The sequence below is a fragment of the Scyliorhinus canicula genome, chromosome 21 (assembly GCF_902713615.1).
Source record: "Scyliorhinus canicula chromosome 21, sScyCan1.1, whole genome shotgun sequence".
In the NCBI taxonomy this organism is placed as follows: domain Eukaryota; kingdom Metazoa; phylum Chordata; class Chondrichthyes; order Carcharhiniformes; family Scyliorhinidae; genus Scyliorhinus; species Scyliorhinus canicula.
The window spans coordinates 12283020-12301830 of record NC_052166.1 but is presented as its reverse complement, the minus strand read 5'-3'; the positions used below and the strand labels follow the sequence as shown (position 1 = coordinate 12301830).

The following is an 18811-nucleotide window of genomic DNA, read 5'->3' as shown; positions in this document are numbered from 1 at the left end:
CATGGAGTCCGAGGAGATAGGAGAGGTGCTAAATAAATATTTTTCATCAGTATTCACACAGGAAAAAGACAATGTTGTCGAGGAGAATACTGAGATACAGGCTACTAGACTAGAAGGGCTTGAGGTTCATAAGGAGGAGGTGTTAGCGATTCTGGAAAGTGTTAAAATAGATAAGTCCCCATAGCCAGATGGGATTTATCCTAGGATTCTCTGGGAAGCTAGGGAGGAGATTGCTGAGCCTTTGGCTTTGATGTTCAAGTCATCTTTGTCTACAGGAATAGTGCCAGAAGACTGGAGGATAGCAAATGTTGTCCCCTTGTTCAAGAAGGGGTGTAGAGACAACCCCGGTAACTATAGACCAGTGAGCCTTACTTCTGTTGTGGGCAAAGTCTTGGAAAGGATTATAAGAGATAGGATTAATAATCATCTAGAAAGGAATAATTTGATTAGGGATAGTCAACACGGTTTTGTGAAAGGTAGGTCGTGCCTCACAAATCTTATTGAGTTCTTTGAGAAGATGACCAAACAGGTGGACGAGGGTAAAGCAGTTGATGTGGTGTATATGGATTTCAGTAAAGCGTTTGATAAGGTCCCCCACGGTAGGCTATTGCAGAAAATACGGAGGCATGGGATTGAGGGTGATTTAGCGGTTTGGATCAGAAATTGGCTCGCTGTAAGAAGACAGGGTGGTGGTTGATTGATGAGAAATGTTCAGCCTGGAGTTCAGTTACTAGTGGTGTACTACAAGGATCTGTTTTGGGGCCACAGCTGTTATTTTTATAAATGACCTGGAGGAGGGCACAGAAGGATGGGTGAGTAAATTTGCGGATGACACTATAAAGTCAGTGGAGTTGTGGACAGTGCGGAAGGTTACAGGGGGACATAGATAAGCTGCAGAGCTGGGCTGAGAAGTGGCAAATGAAGTTTAATGCAGAAAAAGTGTGAGGTGATTCATTTTGGAAGGAGTAACAGGAATACAGAGTACTGGGCTAATGGTAAGATTCTTGGGAAGAACAAAGAAAAATTACAGCACAGGAACATGCCCTTTGGCCCTCCAAGCCTGTGCTGATCCAGATCCTCTATCTAAAACTGTCGCCTATTTTCTAAGGATCTGCATCCCTCTGCTCCCTGCCCATTCATGTATCTGTCTAGATACATCTTAAATTATGCTATCGTGCCCGCCTCTACCACCTTCGCCGGCAATGCCATCCAGACACCCACCACCTTCTGCGTAAAGAACTTTCCACGTATATCTCCCTGAAACTTTTCCCCTCTCACCTTGAACTCGTGACCCCTAGTAATTATGTCCCCCACTCTTGGGGGGGGGGGGGGGGGAAGCTCCTTGCTGTCCACCCTGTCTATACCTCTCATGAATTTGTGGACCTGAGAGGTATAGACAGGGTAGTGTGGATGAACAGAGAGATCTCGGTGTCCATGTACATAGATCCCTGAAAGTTGTTGTTGGTTTTTATTGGTAGAGGGATTAAGTTTCGGAGCCATGAGGTCATGTTGCAGCTGTACAAAACTCTGGTGCGGCTGCATTTGGAGTATTGTGTGCAATTCTGGTCGCCGCATTATCGGAAGGATGTGGAAGCATTGGAAAGGGTGCAGAGGAGATTTACCAGGATGTTGCCTGGTATGGAGGGAAAATCTTATGAGGTAAGGCTGAAGGACTTGAGGCTATTTTCGTTAGAGATGGTGCCACCCTGCTCTGCCCGCTGCCCACCCGATGCACCAGGGATGGGATGCGGGGATGCCGAGCGTTCAGGGACGTTCTGTGATGGAGTTAATGGGATGGGCCCCAGAACCACCACCTCCCTCTGGGAGCCCGGTGGCCCCCGGGCCTCACTGTGGGACGGAGGTGCGAGCGGGGAGGTGCCCCGTTGCCCCACCGACACCTGGCGCTGCCAGCCCTGGAGGCCTGCAGCGGTATCGACCAGGGTCCGAACGTTCGCTGAGACAGAGTCCAGGGAGTGAGACATTCCCGCCAAGGACTGTGCGATCTCAACCTGTGAGTACGCGACGCCATCCAGCACGTGCGTCAGGCAGTCAATGCTCTCTGCGACTGACTGCTGGGACTGTGCCATGGCCTGGTGAGACTCGGCCAGGGCCCATAGCACGCCGGCAATGTCATGTTGGCTCTGGCGCATTGTTGCCTGTGAGAGGGCTGCCCTCCCCTGGGCTATGGATGACGCGTGCACATGAAGCCCAACGCCTTGCAGAACCTGACCAATGCCTGATGCCGTTTCACTCATTGCCTCAACCGGGGCCGCCACCCGTGCGGTGTCGGCCTGGGTGGCTGCCATGAGGGGCACCACTCCCTGCTCCTGGATGTGATTTAACTCCTCTAACTGCGTCTGCAGCTGCTGGAAGATGGCCCTCATCCCGTCATTGTGTCCCTGGGTTTCAAAATGCATCGGCTGTCTAGGTGGGTCGAGTAAATCCGGGAACCCGGGAAACGTCTGGGCGCCAGCTGGATGCTGGGCCTGGGCTGCCCTCCGACTGTCCAGCCCCTCTGCTGCTGCGACCTCCACCTGCTGTACCGGCTCAGCTGTGTGGTGCACACCAGACCTTGACCCAGGAGCCTCATCACTTAATTGCCCAACCGAGGTGAGTGTCTCTGGGGTGGTGGATGGTGTGGGAGGCAGCAATGTCGCAAGCTCTAGGTCCTCGTCATCAGGAATTCGGAGTGCCCTGGTCCCAGTCATGTCCCAGCGCAGGGCGCACGCGGCCCATGTACGGTTCAGCATCAGGTGAGTCCGTTGACTGCGTCGCCGTCCTCTGTGCGTCGTCCACTGACCCCATCCTGTTCTGTCTCACGGCCCGACCTTCGGGCAACGCACAGCCATGAAAGTCGTCACTGTCCGTCCTCTGTACGTCCCACTCGAGAGTCCCGGATTTGGAGGATGGCACTCCTGGCCGACCACCTGCCACCCTCTGGCGTGCGACCCTGGGTGCAGTGGTCGCCGCGGATGGTCGCCTGTGTGTGGCACCAGACGGCCCTAGACGTTCGTCAGCTGGCCCTGGGGAACAGAATGATACGGGGCTAGTTCGACACGCTCAGCCGGGCGTAGGATGGTCCAGTGGGCAGAGTGTGAGGGCGAGAGGATGGGGGACCAGTGGGCAGAGTGTGAGGGGAGAGAGGATGGGGGTCCAGTGAGCAGAGTGTGAGGGGAGAGAGGATGGGAGGTCCAGAGTGTGAGGGGTCCAGTGGGTAGAGTGTGAGGGGAGAGAGGATGGGCTGGGGGGAGGGGGGTTTGTCATGCAGGATTGTCTCACTTGGTTCTTCACCTCTAACCTCTCATTGCGCGACCTCCCGGGTGGCAGATCACCCAGCAAGGTCCAGTACCCTCTGCTCGAACACTGTCAGGGGGTGCATAACGGGTGAACCCCCTCCGGTTCTGTTGCGTTCCCGGCTGTTGTGAGCAGTCTTGTCCTGTTGGCATAGATAGAGCATCACAATTAGGCAGGTATCATCAGGGCGTTCAGATATTGGCACAGGGTGGGGGGAAAGTTGCAGCCACACCATGGCATCTCTCCAGGGGGTTACAGTGCTCATGTGGGTCTGTGACAACTTTGTTAACCACCCTCCACTCACTTTCGCCCCCCCTCGTGCCCGCGGGGGGGGGGGGGGGGGTGATGTGGGACATTGGGGGGAGGGCGGATGGTTGCGACCCGGGGGCACAATCGTGGCACTTACCCTAGCAACCCTGGTGAGGTCATGGAGCTTCTTGCGGCACTGCTCCCCGGACCGAGGGGTCTGCCTCACAGCACTGACTGCCCTGCGCACCTCACGCCAGGCCCGTCGCATGATGCTGGAAGGGTGGCGATGCCCTCGTCTTGGGCAGAAGATGCCCCTGCGCTGCTCCACCTCATCGAGGAGGGTCTCCAGGTCCGTATCACGGAACCTCAGGGCGGCTCTCCGTGTCTCCGACATTTCCCTCCCTCCTTTCCGTGCGTGGATCGCGCCCTTTTGCGATGCGGAGCGGCACTATTTGTGCGTCACACGCTGACGACGCGCATTTTACGCCTCGCGGCCCCGATACTAGCCCATTCCCGGGGCCAGAATCGATCACGATCGGGGCCGTTTCGCGCCGTCGTTGAACTCAACCAAGTTAACGACGGCTTTCTCGATGTGGCGCGACATCGGAGAATCGCGCCCGCTGTCTTTGGCTTTTAAGAAAGCATTCAACAAAGTAGCATATAAAAGACTAGGAAGGTCAGTGTCAAAGAATAGCTAAAATAATAATGAGGGAAAACTAAAAGTACATGAGGAAGCGATTTAGAAAAATAAAAACGTTGTTGTAAATAACACTGATGTTAAACACGAGGGTATCTCAAAACCCAGACGGGTAATGTGGAATAATGGCAGTTTGCAGTTGTGTATGTGTGGAACAATCTAGACATTGGGTGACCAATTAATAAATTATATTTATTAACTAACTGGAAAGACAAAAACATATGTGACAAGAAGGACTATAATAAACTATGATTTATACTGTAAGAAACGAAAGAGAAAATGCTAGAAAATCTCAGCAGATCTGGCAGCATCTGTCGGGAGAGAAAAGAGCTAACATTTTGAGTCCGTTGACTGTCAAAGCTTTGTCAGCTTTGACCAAGAGTCATTGGATTCGAAAGGTTAGCTCTTTTCTCTCCCAACAGATGCTGCCAGACCTGCTGAGATTTTCCAGCATTTTCTCTTTCGTTTCTGATTCCAGCATCCGCAGTAATTTGCTTTTATACTGTAAGAAGTCTTACAACACCAGGTTAAAGTCCAAAAGGTTTGTTTCAAACACTAGCTTTCGGAGCACTGCTCCTTCCTCAGGTTGTGGAGATGCCGGCGTTGGACTGGGGTGAGCACAGTAAGAAGTCTTACAACACCAGGTTAAAGTCCAACAGGTTTGTTTCAAACACGAGCTTTCGGAGCACGGCTCCTTCTTCAGGTGAATGGAAAGGCTTGTTCCAGAAATGTTTATATAGACACAGGTGAATGAAGAGATATGTTCCAGAAACATATATGTAGACAAAGTCAAAGATGCAAGACAATGCTTTGAATGCGAGCATTTGCAGGTAATTAAGTCTTTACAGATCCAGAGACAGGGGTAACCCCAGGTTAAAGATGTGTGAATTTTCTCAAGCCAAGACAGTTGGTAGGATTTTGCAAGCCCAGACCCCCAGGTGGGCGGTGAATGTAATGCGACATGAATCCAAAGTCCCAGTTGAGCCTGTACTCGTGTGTGGAACTTGGCTGTAAGTTTCCGCTCGGCGATTCTGCGTTGTCGCGCATCCTGAAGGCCACCATGGAGAACGCTTACAGATCAGAGGCTGAATCCCCTTGACTGCTGAAGTGTTCCCCGACTAGAAGGGAACACTCTTGCCTGGCGAATGTCGCACAATGTCCGTTCATCCGTTGTTGCAGGGTCTGCATGGTGATGTCCAGGAGGACTGAAGAATAGCCAATGTTGTTCCTTTGTTTAAGAAGGGTAGCAAGGATAATCCAGGGAATTACAGGCCGGTGAGCCTTATGTCGGTGGTAGGAAAATTACTGGAGAGAATTCTTCGATACAGGATCTACTCCCATTTGGAAGCAAATGGACATATTAGCGAGAGGCAGCACAGTTTTGTGAAGTGAAGGACGTGTCTCACTAATTTGACAGAGTTTTTCGAGGAGGTCACAAAGATGATTGATGCAGGTAGGGCAGTGGATGTTGTCCATTTGGACTTCAGTAAAACCTTTGACAAGGTAGACTGGTACAAAAGGCGAAGTCACACAGGATCAGGGGTGACCGGCAAGATGGATACAGAGCTGGCTAGGTCATAGAAGGCAGACAGCAGCAATGGAAGGGTGCTTTTCTGACTGGAGGGCTGTGACTAGTGGTGTTCCACAGGGATCAGTGCTGGGACCTTTGCTGTTCATAGTATATAGGAGGAAAATGTAACTGGTCTGATTAGTAAGTTTGCAGACGACACAAAGGTTTGTGGAATTGCGGATAGCGATGAGGACTGTCAGAGGATACAGCAGGATTTAGATCATTTGGAGACTTGGGCGTAGAGATGGCAGATGGAGTTTAATCTGGACAAATGTGAGGTAATGCATTTTGAAAGGTCTAATGCAGGCAGGGAACATACAGTGAATGGTAGAACCCTCAAGAGTATTGACAGAGATCTAGGTGTACAGGTCCACAGGTCACTGAAAGGGGCAACACAGGTGGAGAAGGTAGTCAAGAAGGCATACAGCATGCTTGCCTTCATTGACCGGGGCATTGAGTATAAAAATTGGCAAGTCATGTTGCAGCTGTATAGAACCTTAGTTAGGCCACACTTGGAGTATCGTGTTCAATTCTGGTCGGCACATTACCAGAAGGATGTGGAGCTTTAGAGAGGGTGCAGAAGAGATTTACCAGGATGTTAGCTGGTATGGAGGGCATTATCTATGAGGAGAGATTGAATATACTCGGTGTGTTCTCACTGGAACAACGGAGGTTGAGGGGTGATCTGATATAGGTCTACATATTTATGAGGAGCATAGACATAGTGGATAGTCAGAGGCTTTTTCCCAGGTTAGAGGGGTCAATTACCAGGGGGCATAGGTTTAAGGTGCTAGGGGGAAGGTTTAGAGGAGATGTACGAGGCAGGTTTTTTACACAGATGGTAGTGGGTGCCTGGAACTCGCTGCCTGAGGAGGTGGTGGAAGCAGGGACGATAGTGGCATTTAAGGGGCATCTTGACAAATACATGAATAGGATGGGAGTAGAGGGATACCCCGGAAGTGCAGAAGATTTTAGTTTCGACGGGCAACATGGTCGGCACAGGCTTGGAGGGCCTCTTCCTGTGCTGCACTTTTCTTTGTTCTTTTGTCTCGCCAATGTACCACGCTTTGGGACATCCTTTCCTGCAGCATATGAGGTAGACAATGTTGGCCGAGTCATATGAGTATGAACGAGTAACACCACCTGGTGTTTGGTGTTCTCACGTGTATTGATGGTACCCATGTCGATGATCTGGCACGTCTTGCAGAGATTGCCATGGCAGGGTTGTGTAGTGTCATGGTCGCTGTTCTGAAGGCTGGTAGTTTGCTGCAAACAATCGTTTGTTTGAGGTTGCGCGGTTGTTTGAAGACAAGTAGTGGGGGTGTGGGGATGACCTTGGCAAGATGTTGATCTTTATCGAAGAAGTGTTGAAGGCTGCGAAGAAGATGTCGGAGTTTCTCCACTCCAGGGAAGTATTGGATAACGAAGGATACTCTGTCCACTTTGGGCAGCGCGGTAGCACAGTGGATAGCATTGTGGCTTCACAGCGCCAGGGTCTCGGGTTCGATTCCCCGCTGGGTCACTGTCTGTGCGGAGTCTGCACGTTCTCCACATTCTGCGTGGGTTTCCTCCGGGTGCTCCGGTTTCCTCCCACAATCCAAAGACGTGCAGGTTAGGTGATTTGGCCATGATCAATTGCCCTTAGTGCCAAAAAACAGGTTAGATGGGGTTGTTGGATTATGGGGATAGGGTGAAGGTGAGGGCTTAAGTGGGATGGTGCAGACTCGATGGGTCGAATGGCCTCCTTCTGCACTGTATGTTCTATGTCTATGTCGATGTCTATGTCCCATTTCACCACAGCAAAAAACCGCACCAACCTCCTCAGAAGACAAACACGGGACACAACCGACAGAGTACTCTTCGTCGTCCAGTACTTCCCCGGAGCGGAGAAACTACGGCATCTTCTTCACAGCCTTCAACATGTCATCGATGAAAATGAACATCTTGCCAAGGTCACCCCACTACTTGCCTTCCAACAAGCGCGCAACCTCAAACAATCCATTGTTTGCAGCAAACTACCCAGCCTTCAGAACAAGCGACCACGACACCACACAACCCTGCCATGGCAATCACTGCAAGACGTGCCAGATCATCGACATGGGTACCATCATTACACGTGAGAACACCACCCACCAGGTACGTGGTTCATACTCGTGCGACTTGGCCAGCGTTGTCTACATCTTGCGCTGCAGGAAAGGATGTCCCGAAGCGTGGCAGACACTGCGACAACGGATGAACGGACATCATGCGAGATTTGCCAAGCAGGAATGTTTCCTTCCAGTCAGGGAACACTTCAGCCTCTGATCTCCGGGTAAGCGTTCTCCAAGGTGCCTTCAGGACGCGTGACAACGCAAAATCGCCGAGCAGAAACTTATAGCCAAGTTCTGCACACATGAGTATATCCTCAACCGGGACCTTGGATTCATGTCGCATTACATTCATCCCCTACCATCTGGCCTGTGCTTGTGAAATCCTGCCAACTGTACTGGTTTGAGACAATTCACACCTCTTTAACCTGGGGTTACCCCTACCTCTGGATCTGTAAAGACCTAATTACCTGCAAATGCTCACATTCAAAGCATTATCTTGCATCTTTGACTTTGTCTATATATATGTTTCTGGAACATACCTCTTCATTCACCTGAGGAAAATGAATGAATGAAAATCGCTTATTGACACGAGTAGGCTTCAATGAAGTTACTGTGAAAAGCCCCTAGTCGCCACATTCCGGCGCCTGTCCGGGGAGGCTGGTACGGGAATCGAACTGTGCTGCTGGCCTGCTTGGTCTGCTTTAAAAGCCAGCGATTTAGCTGAGTGAGCTAAACCAGAAGGAGCAGTGCTCCGAAAGCTAGTGTTTGAAAAAACCTGTTGGACTTTAACATGGTGTTGTAAGACATCTAACTGTGCTCACCCCAGTCCAATGCCAGCATCTCCACATCATGATTTATACTGATGACGATACACACCTAATTTGACATGCTGCTATCCCTTGATTCCCAACTACCTGTTACCTGAACTCTGAGACACCCCTTTTCCCAAGCAACATCCAATATTAAGTAACTATGAGCTAAATCCAATAAACAATTATCACACCCAGGTTAAAGTGGCCACATCTGGGAAATAGTCTTCAGGTTCAGCAAAGGTGAAAAATGCAATTTCATTCTGGAGATTATTTCCGCCACTGCTGCAGTTCTGCTGTTAGCTGTCTCTCTCTCTCTCTTTTCTTAGTTAATGTTCTGCAGTTATACTATTTCTTCTACTTTGATGTTATTCACTCTGCGGATTTGGCTTTTGCAGGTAACTGTTAATTTACTTATCTGCCCACTTGAAGTCTGCAGCCCCATTGTTTTCCCTTGTAACATATGGATAATACTTGTTTTCCACTGATAGGTGAATTCGCATCTCATCATTTCACCAGACATCTGCCTCTAATCAACTCTGTTTAACTTTATAATCTTAGTTTTCCCCAATTCTTATCATGTAGCACGAGTTTCTGCAGGCCTGTTAGCTCAACATCTGGAAAAAGCTGGAATCGAATATTGTGGGGCACATGTAAAATCTTAATAAAACCAGGCACAGTTAACATGGTTTTGTGGAAGGGAAATCACGTTTGACTAATTTCTTAGAGTTCGTTGTGGAAATAGCAATCAACGTGGATGAAGAGGAACCTTTGGATGTTCTGAACTTGGGCTTCCAGAAGGCATTTGACAAGGTGCCACGTCAAAGTTTGTGCAAAATAAGAGCTCATGATGCAAGAGTTAAGAGGGTCGGCTAGCCTACAGAAAGCAGAGTGTGATAAATGGATCTTTTTCAGGGTGGCAAGATATGATGAGTGGTGTGCCACTGGGTTCAATGGTGGGGCCTCAATTGTTTACAATCTCTATCAACGAGTTGGATGAAGGGACCAAATTGCTATATTCGCTGATGACGCAAAGATAGTTAGGAAAGGAAATGGCGAAGTGGACATCAGGGGCGGGATTCTCTATTGTTAGTCCGCCCATCTACCAATACCCCTGAGGATGGAAAATTTGACCACGCCATTCGCTGACAGAAGAAATTGCAGGTCAGGCAACCAAACCGCAGGGGCATGAAATTACTGGGAAATATTCTGAGGGACCATTATTTCTCATTATTTACAAAGGCATTCATTAATTAGGATAGTCAGAGTAATTGTCTGATTAGATTGGATTTTTTTTTTGCAAGTAATATGATCAATGAGGGTACCTAACGTGTTATTAATCAACATGGATTTTAGCAAGGCTGTTGCTCAGCTCCCACATGTTCATAATAAAATAGGGGCTGGTTTAGCACAGGGCTAAATAGCTAGCTTTTAAAGCAGACCATGGCAGGCTAGCAGCGCGGGTTCAATCCCGTACCAGCCTCCCCGAACAGGCGCCGGAATGTGGCGACGAGGGGCTTTTCACAGTAACTTCATTTGAAGCCTACATGTGATTATAAGCGATTTTCATTTCATTTCGTAAAAGCACCCGAGATTCATGATTCAAAGTTTTCCTGGTTTTGTGGTGGTAAGGAAAGTTGATGGATCTTTTTATGGCTGGTTGGCTATTTTGAAATATATTCCACAAGGTCTGTGGGCAGCAAGGAGCCAGATGGACTTCAATATGGTGAATTTGGGGAGGTAGTGGCGTAGTGGTATTGCCACTGGACTAGTAGACCAGAGACCCTGAGTACTCTGGGGTCCCAGGTTCAAAGCCCACCACTGCAGATGATGAAATTTCAATTCAATAAAAATCTGCAAGTAAAAATCTAATGATGACCATGAAACCATTGTCTGTCGTCGTAAAAAACCATCTGGTTCACTCACGTCCTTCAGGGAAGGAAATCTGCCATTCGTGTCTGGTCTGCATGTGACATGGTGGTTAGCATAAATGCTTCACAGCTCCAGGGTCCCAGGTTCGATTCCCGGCTGGGTCAATGTCTGTGCGGAGTCTGCACGTCCTCCCCGTGTGTGCGTGGGTTTTCTCCGGGTGCTCCGGTTTCCTCCCACAGTCCAAAGATGTGCGGGTTAGGTGGATTGGCTATGCTAAATTGCCCGTAGTGTCCTAAAAAGTAAGGTTAAGGGGGGGGGTTGTTGGGTTACGGGTATAGGGTGGATACGTGGGTTTGAGTAGGGTGATCATTGCTCGGCACAACATCGAGGGCCGAAGGGCCTGTTCTGTGCTGTACTGTTCTATGTTCTATGTGACTGCAGACCCACAACAATGTGAGTGACTCTTAACTGTCCCCTCAAGGGCAATTTGGGATGGGCAATAAATGCTGGCATAGCCTGCAACGCCTACATCTCCTGAACGAATAAAACAAAAATTGTGAGGCAATGTATTTGAGAAGAAAAATCAGCAAAACAGCAATAAGTGATGGGATTCTGGTAATTGTGACCTTGGTATTTCCAGCGACAGATCCTGACGTTACCAGTACATGTGGATAAGTTGGTCCAAAGGATTTGAGAAATATCTCCACCATAGATTGAGATGGAGAACTCAGTTCCCAACTCTGGGTTGTGAGCCCAATTCAGGTCAGGGAAACAATGATCAGGGTCGCAAGCTCCCCTCCCTTGAAACTGTATCCCTGCTCTGTCACAGAGGCCCAAGTACTGCCCAGCCCTGTCCTTGCCCTGCTCATCCTTTGGTCTTAGGATGTCATTTTTTTCAATCCTTCAGTACTTTACAAAATAGCCACACACCAGCTTGGGAAGTCAGATCTCACTCGCCTCTGCACTGCCCATCGGTCCAGCTGAACTGTGTATGTGTGTGTCTAATTATATGTATGTGGGTCGGCTTGCAGTGGTAGGAGAGGGGCTGATTTACAGAGTATGTAGAGGGGGCTTCTGTCCCTAAGGAATGTGGAGAGCTTAGCTGAAACCAGAGTGGCCAGTGACAAGGCACATCGTGATGGATTCTAATTCAGAAGAACGCCACCTTCCTCATTAACCCGACTTCAGACATGGAGCAACTTGTGAATGAAGTCTGTTTTATTCTGAAGCTTTTTGTGTGCAGCAGAAGAATGCAGAAATTGCAGCCATTTCAAACCTGGGAAGAAAATTAAACCGCTATTTCACCTTGAATATCAATAACGTCAAGAAGAGAAATTTGAAGCGATGTTGAAATAACTCAATACTGAAGGCGATTGAAACATCAGTTTCCTCTGCTGCTTCCTGCCACGATCCATAAAGGGCAATATTTCATATGTAGCCATAGGTAGACAATGATAAATTAACAAATTACTTTAACACAGATTTTCATATGTTGGTCTTCATATATGAAATTAATGTGCTACTTTAGTGCCTTTTATGTTAATTGAGGTCACATTGTACTTAATATGAAGTGACATTACAAAGTTCTGCAGCAGAGTAAATGAGTAGGGAGGATATGTTAATGTACAAACTCCAGTCACAGAAATTACACTGCAGAAGGAGACCATTTGGCCCATCATGTCCACACCGGCCCTTGAAAGAGCACCCTATTTAAGCCCACACCTTCACCTTATCCCCATAACCAAGTAACTCCACCTAACCTTTGGACACTAAGAGGAATTTAGCATGGCCCCACCTAACCTGCACATTTTGGATTGTGGCAGGAAACCGGAGCACCCGGAGGAAACCCACGCACACACGGGGAGAAACCATACAGAGGCCCGAGGCTGGAATTGAACTCAGGTCTCTGGAGCTGTGAGGCAGCAGTGCTAACCACTGTGCCACCGTCACTCGGCAACGTCACGGGCAACTCATCAGATTGTGGTTACAGAATTATGCATGATTATTGTTACCACATTTAGGAATTATCAAATCAGACAACAACGAGAAGGCAATTCACAAGGAGTAAAAAGCTTGAACTGTGAGAAATGATTGGATGGGCCAGATTGTTTTCTTCAGAGGAGGCTGAATTTAGATTCAATTGACGTGTATAAAATATTGTAGTGTCCAGGCATGCTGGATGAAATATTGCCACAGTCCCATCGGATTGGCAATTTAAGTTGAGGATCACTACCCCTCAGGTGAGGGGCAAGGTTGAGAAGACGGCTTTCTTAATCGGTCTGGGAGTTGAACCTGCGCTGTTATAGATTTATCATAGAATTTACAGTGCAGAAGGAGGCTATTCGGCCCATTGAGTCTGCACCGGCTCTTGGAAAGAGCACCCTATCCAAGGTCAACACCTCCACCCATAACCCAGTAACCCCACCCAACACTAAGGGCAATTTTGGACACAAAGGGCAATTTAGCATAGCCAATCCACCTAACCTGCACATCTTTGGACTGTTAGTGTCCGCCGCATCGCGAACCAGTCACCCAGCCAACTGAGCAAATCAAGCACTCGGATATGAACTGGAGATCCCAGAACTAGCAGAGTTGGACCAAGAGCTGGGTTTGGCCACTTGTCTGGTTTTAACGTTCTTAACTCCTGTTGCTACTTCCCAAATTTCAAACATTTTTACATCACGCTTCTAATTCTCTTGTGCATTGAGCTTTTGCAAAATAAAACAATTCCAAAATGATTTTCAAATACATTTATCCTCTTAATAATTTCATATCTCTTTGTTAGTTAAGTCAAAGCTTTGACTTTTACATTAATAAGACATTTTGTCATATTTGAAATTTAGTTAAACCCTTAAAATTCTAAATTAATAATTATTATTCCTCCTCCTCCTCTGCCTTTCTGTCCAGATAGGAAGAGTCAACTCCCACTTCTTCATAATCCTTCTCGAGTGAGGCCAGGTCTTCTCGTGCATCCTGGAACTCCCCTTCCTCCAGCCCCTCCCCCACATACCAGTGGACAAAGGCCCGCTTGGCGTACATCTTATCAAATTTGATGTTGAGGCGGGTCCAAGCGAAAGCAATGGCAGTGGTGTTGCTCAGCATACAGAGGGCCCGTTGTACCTTTGCCAGATCACCCCCTGGTACCACCGTTGGGGGCTGGTAGTTGATGCCAACCTGTACAAAGATGGAATATGGTTATTTAAGCAGCAATTTCAGCATCAGGGAGTCCATTATTTCTTGGCAAGATACATTTATGAAAAAGGAAATGTCTTTCACTGAACAAAAATCCAGCTCTACATATTTATTGGGCTCTTCACCCAGTTACAAAGCCACAGTTTTCTGACGGTAGGTTGACTTTATAAAGAGTCTGAATTCAGCAGCTAATCCAGTTGCTATTTTCATGCACACACTGAGCATCTGGAATGTTTGTCGTAGACAGAAATTCACCTAGAACATTCAGGACTTCAATTCACTTTAGGAGGGGAGGGGATTCCACCGGAAGCAACAGGGAAGATTCACAAGAATGATCCCTGAAATGAAGAGCTTGTCGTATGAGGAGCGGTTGAGGACTCTGGGTCTGTACTCATTGGAGTTTAGAGGGACATGGGGGGATCTTATTGAAACTTACAAGATACTGCGAGGCCTGGATAGAGTGGGCGTGGAGAGGATGTTTCCACTTGTAGGAAAAACTAGAAGCAGGGGACACAAACTCTGACTAAAGGGACGATCCTTTAAAACAGAGATGAGGAGGAATTTCCTCCGCCAGAGGTTGGTGAATCTGTGGAAATTTGCCGCAGAAGGTGGTGGAGGTCAAATTACTGTGTTTTATCTCAGATAGACAGGTTCTTGATGAATAATGGGATCGGGGTTATGGGGTGATGGCAGGAGAATGGGGATGGGGGATGAGAAACATATCAGCCATGAATTGAATGGTGGAGTAGACTCGATGGGCCGAATGGCCTCATTCTGCTCCGATATCTTATGGTCTGATGGGATCCTCAATGGATGAGGGGGGGATCCTATTCATAATCTCCCTGAATGGAGAGAATTTCCCAGGTTTTCCATATCTCCATGAATTGAACACAAAAGCTACACTTACCTTGAACCCAGTCGGGCACCAATCAACAAATTGGATCGAGCGCTTGCTCTTGATTGTGGCGATGGCAGCGTTCACATCCTTCGGCACCACGTCTCCTCGGTACAGCATGCAGCAGGCCATGTACTTGCCCTGGCGGGGGTCACACTTCACCATCTGGTTGGCTGGTTCAAAGCAGGAGTTGGTGATCTCTGGCACCGAGAGTTGCTCGTGGTAAGCTTTCTCGGCCGATATAAGAGGGGCAAAGGTCGCCAGAGGGAAGTGAATGCGGGGATAGGGGACCAGGTTGGTTTGAAACTCAGTCAGGTCCACGTTGAGGGCACCATCGAACCGGAGTGAGGCCGTGATGGACGACACTACCTGTCCAATGAGACGGTTGAGGTTTGTGTAAGTCGGTCTCTCGATGTCAAGGTTCCGCCGACAGACATCGTAAATGGCCTCATTGTCCACCATGAAGGCACAGTCAGAGTGCTCGAGGGTGCAGTGGGTGACAAGCACAGAGTTATACGGCTCAACCACTGCAGTGGAAATCTGGGGAGCGGGGTAAACGGAAAATTCCAGCTTGGATTTCTTGCCATAGTCGACAGACAGTCTCTCCATCAGGAGGGAAGTAAAACCCGAGCCCGTGCCACCCCCAAAACTGTGGAAGATGAGGAAACCCTGTAACCCTGTGCAGAGATCAGCCTGTGGGTAAAAACACAAAACACATTAATCAGAAAGCAAGGAATGGGATCTCTTCAAATGATGTTTGGATATAAAGCCTGAACAGGAGGAAAAGTTCTGAACTGTCAGTGTTGGGATGTAGCAATGGGACGCTGGGATTGGGCAGTTTGGAGCGACATTAGGGGAGGAAGAACCCAGTGGTTTACAGAACAGCAAATTCCCAGTGAGCATTTCCAGGCCACTGAGACTTGGCCTCTTCGAAAATGGAAATCAAGCCTAGAAACTGGAGTGAACCCAGCAGAATAGAGTAGACACAAGACTTCACATTACAGACAAAATTGGTGGATTAGCCATAATGTCACTAGACTAGTCATCCAGAGGGACAGGCTCATGCTCTGGGGACACCGTATCAACACCATGGCAGACCATGAAATTTGAAAAGTGGAATTAAAAGTCCAATGATAACTATGAAGCGATTGTTGTAGAAGTCCTATCTGATCTCTCTGGAGGAAGGAAAGGTGCCCCTCTTGGCCTACATGTGACTCCAGACCCACAGCAACGTGGTTCTTTCTCAATGGCCCTCAATTACTTATCTACATCTCACTAACAGAATGGAAAGCAGGCATGGAGAATGGTAGAATATGAATATGGACAGGGGGATCCACTGTGTGGAGACACTGAGAGGCAGCAGTGAGTCTTCAATCTGCGATCTCTGTGGGGGTGACTCTTCTGGAAGCTCAGCCTTTATCTGGGGCCACAGCAGTATTGTCATTGGACTAACAATCCAAAGACGCAGCGGAATGTTCTGGGGTCCCGGGTTCAAATCTCACCAAGGTCGATGGTGATGCTGGAATTCAGTTTTTGAAATCTGGAATTACAAGTCTATGATGGTGAATTGATTGTTATAAAAACGCACCTGGAGGGCAGCACGGTGGCCTAGTGGTTAGCACAACTGCCTCACGGCGCTGAGGTCCCAGGTTCGATCCCGGCTCTGGGTCACTGTCCGTGTGGAGTTTGCACGTTCTCCCCGTGTCTGCGTGGGTTTTGCCCCCACAACCCAAAAATGTGCAGAGTAGGTGGATTGGCCACGCTAAATTGCCCCTTAATTGGAAAAAATAATTGGCTAATCTAAATTTATAAAAGAATAAATAAAAAAAATAAAAACGCACCTGGTTTGCCCATGTCCTTGAGGGAAAGAAATAAGGGCAACACGGTAGCACAAGTGGATAGCACTGTGGCTTCACAGCACCAGGGTCCCAGTGCGATTCCCTGCTGGGTCACTGTCTGTGCGAAGTCTGCACGTTCTCCCAGTGTCTGCGTAGGTTTCCTCTGGGTGCTCTGGTTTCCTCCCACAGTCCAAAGACGTGCAGGTTAGGTCGATTGGCTATGCTAAATTGCACTTAGTATCCAAACAAAAAAGTTAGGAGGGGTTACAGGGATTGGGTGGAAGTGAGGGCTTAAGTGGGTCAGTGCAGACTTGACGGGCTGAATGGCCTCCTTCTGCACTGTATGTTCTATGTCTATGTAATCGGTTGTCCTCACCTGATCTGGCCTTTATGTGACTCCAGATCCTCAGCAATATTGTTGACTCTGAAAGTTCTCGAAATGGCTGAGCAAACCATTCTATTCAATGACAATTGGGGCAATAAATGCTGGCCCCATCACCTGAACAAATTAAAAAATGTGATAGAAAAACAGAACTTACCACCTTCCGGACACGATCCAAGACCAGATCCACAATCTCCTTGCCCACCGAGCAATGGCCCCGGGCGTAGTTATTCGCCGCATCCTCCTTACCGGTGATGAGCTGCTCCGGGTGAAAGAGCTGACGGTAGGTGCCGGTCCGGACCTCATCTGAAGACAGGGAACAGAGATTTTGACAACAGGGACATAGTGACTGAAGGAAATATTGTAATGCATTTAATGAAACTCTGACTGACCAACCCATCATTAATCTCTCCTCTTACCAATCACAGTGGGCTCCAGATCTATGAACACGGCCCGGGGAACATGTTTCCCCGCCCCTGTCTCACTGAAGAAGGTGTTGAAGGAATCGTCACCACCTCCGATGGTCTTGTCATTGGGCATCTGCCCATCCGGCTGGATGCCATGCTCCAGACAATACAGCTCCCAGCAAGCATTCCCGATCTGTACACCAGCCTGGCCAACATGGATTGAAATACACTCACGCTAAAAAAGGGGAGAAAGGTGATTATTATTTTGAAAATTCAGTATGATGGTGGATGGAGAATTCTCCCCTTTGGGGTAATTTGTGGCTCTCATCTCTTCCCTTAGAATTTCAGAAAATTGTCCTTCCTTTTTGATTTTCAGCGCTGAATGGATATCCCATTCATTGTAGACCACTGACATCAGCATCACACCCATCTTCAGGAATTCCTGCTTTTGGGTGCCACCTCTGCCAGTTCAAACCCTATTAATTTACCCCCATCACGCAGACCCAAATTCGAACTGTACCATCAATCACTCCATCAGACCCACCTCCATCAATCAATCCATCAGACCCACCTCCATCAATCAATCCATCAGACCCACCTCCATCAATCAATCCATCAGACCCACCTCCATCAATCAATCCATCAGACCCACCTCCATCAATCAATCCATCAGACCCACCTCCATCAATCAATCCATCAGACCCACCTCCATCAATCAATCCATCAGACCCACCTCCATCAATCAATCCATCAGAACCCCAATCAATCAGATTCCCCCCCAGACCCAATAAATCTGACCACCAGTCAAACCCCATCAATCAGACGCCACCAATCAAATTCCATCAATCAGACGCGACCAATCAAACCCCTGTTGATGGCTCTGTGGAATACAGCGACTCTCCACATTCTATCACGTGTTCTTACCATAATGTCCTTCTATATCCGCAGTTCGTGCCAATGTGTTGCGCATATGGCCGCCCGCGCTATTTATACCGCATATTTTTCCAGGTCGAGGATCTGATTGGTCTGTGAGAACAATGGACTCTGGTTGCTTGGAGATACATCAACAATAAAGAAGAGAGTGAAGAGCGCTGATTGGGCACTTTGCGCCGTGGGCGGGGCCGAGTCCTAACCACACAGGATGATAGGAAGAGCACACGATAACGAGATTTGTCTATCAGGCTCCCAGATCAAGCGGCACCGCAACTCAAACCCACATTATCAGCCTCTCATCTCAGGCATATATCAGCCAGACCCCATTAACCAGAGCTCCATCAGTCTAACTATTCCACTCAGACACACCCAATGCATCATGTAATCTAGCAACCAATTTATCAATTATCATCTAGTCCATCATCCAAACCATCAGACCATAACCCAATCCATCAGACCATCAGCCAATCATTATCATTGCAACAGATCATGCAATCCATCAGACCCTCATCCAACCCATCAGGCCATCACCTAATCCATCAGACCATCACCCAGCCCATAACCCACTCCATTATTATCATTC

The 18811-nt window shown here is 48.3% G+C and overlaps 1 protein-coding gene across 2 annotated transcripts; it reads right to left on the bottom strand.

Annotated features, from left to right (window-relative positions):
* Window positions 1-13320: 13320 nt before the first annotated feature.
* Window positions 13321-18316, bottom strand: LOC119955676 (tubulin alpha-3 chain-like). Of its 2 annotated transcripts, none has more exons than XM_038782116.1 (5): window positions 18220-18316; window positions 17308-17530; window positions 17046-17194; window positions 14681-15361; window positions 13321-13755 (listed from the first exon to the last, which is right to left on the bottom strand). In XM_038782116.1, the coding sequence occupies exons 1-5, from the start codon at window positions 18220-18222 to the stop codon at window positions 13456-13458; spliced, it is 1356 nt and encodes a 451-aa protein (XP_038638044.1). In that variant the 5' UTR covers window positions 18223-18316; the 3' UTR covers window positions 13321-13455. The 2 variants fall into 2 exon arrangements, with proteins under 2 accessions (XP_038638044.1, XP_038638043.1); XM_038782115.1 differs by lacking the exon at window positions 18220-18316 and adding an exon at window positions 18029-18122.
* Between the last annotated feature and the right edge of the window lie 495 nt (window positions 18317-18811).

Coding starts and splice junctions, on each gene's coding strand:
- LOC119955676 (XM_038782115.1), bottom strand. Junction 15,362..17,045: donor TGGATCGTGTCCGGAAGGTG/GTAAGTTCTGTT, acceptor TTTTACCCACAG/GCTGATCTCTGCACAGGGTT. Junction 13,756..14,680: donor GGTGCCCGACTGGGTTCAAG/GTAAGTGTAGCT, acceptor ATCTTTGTACAG/GTTGGCATCAACTACCAGCC.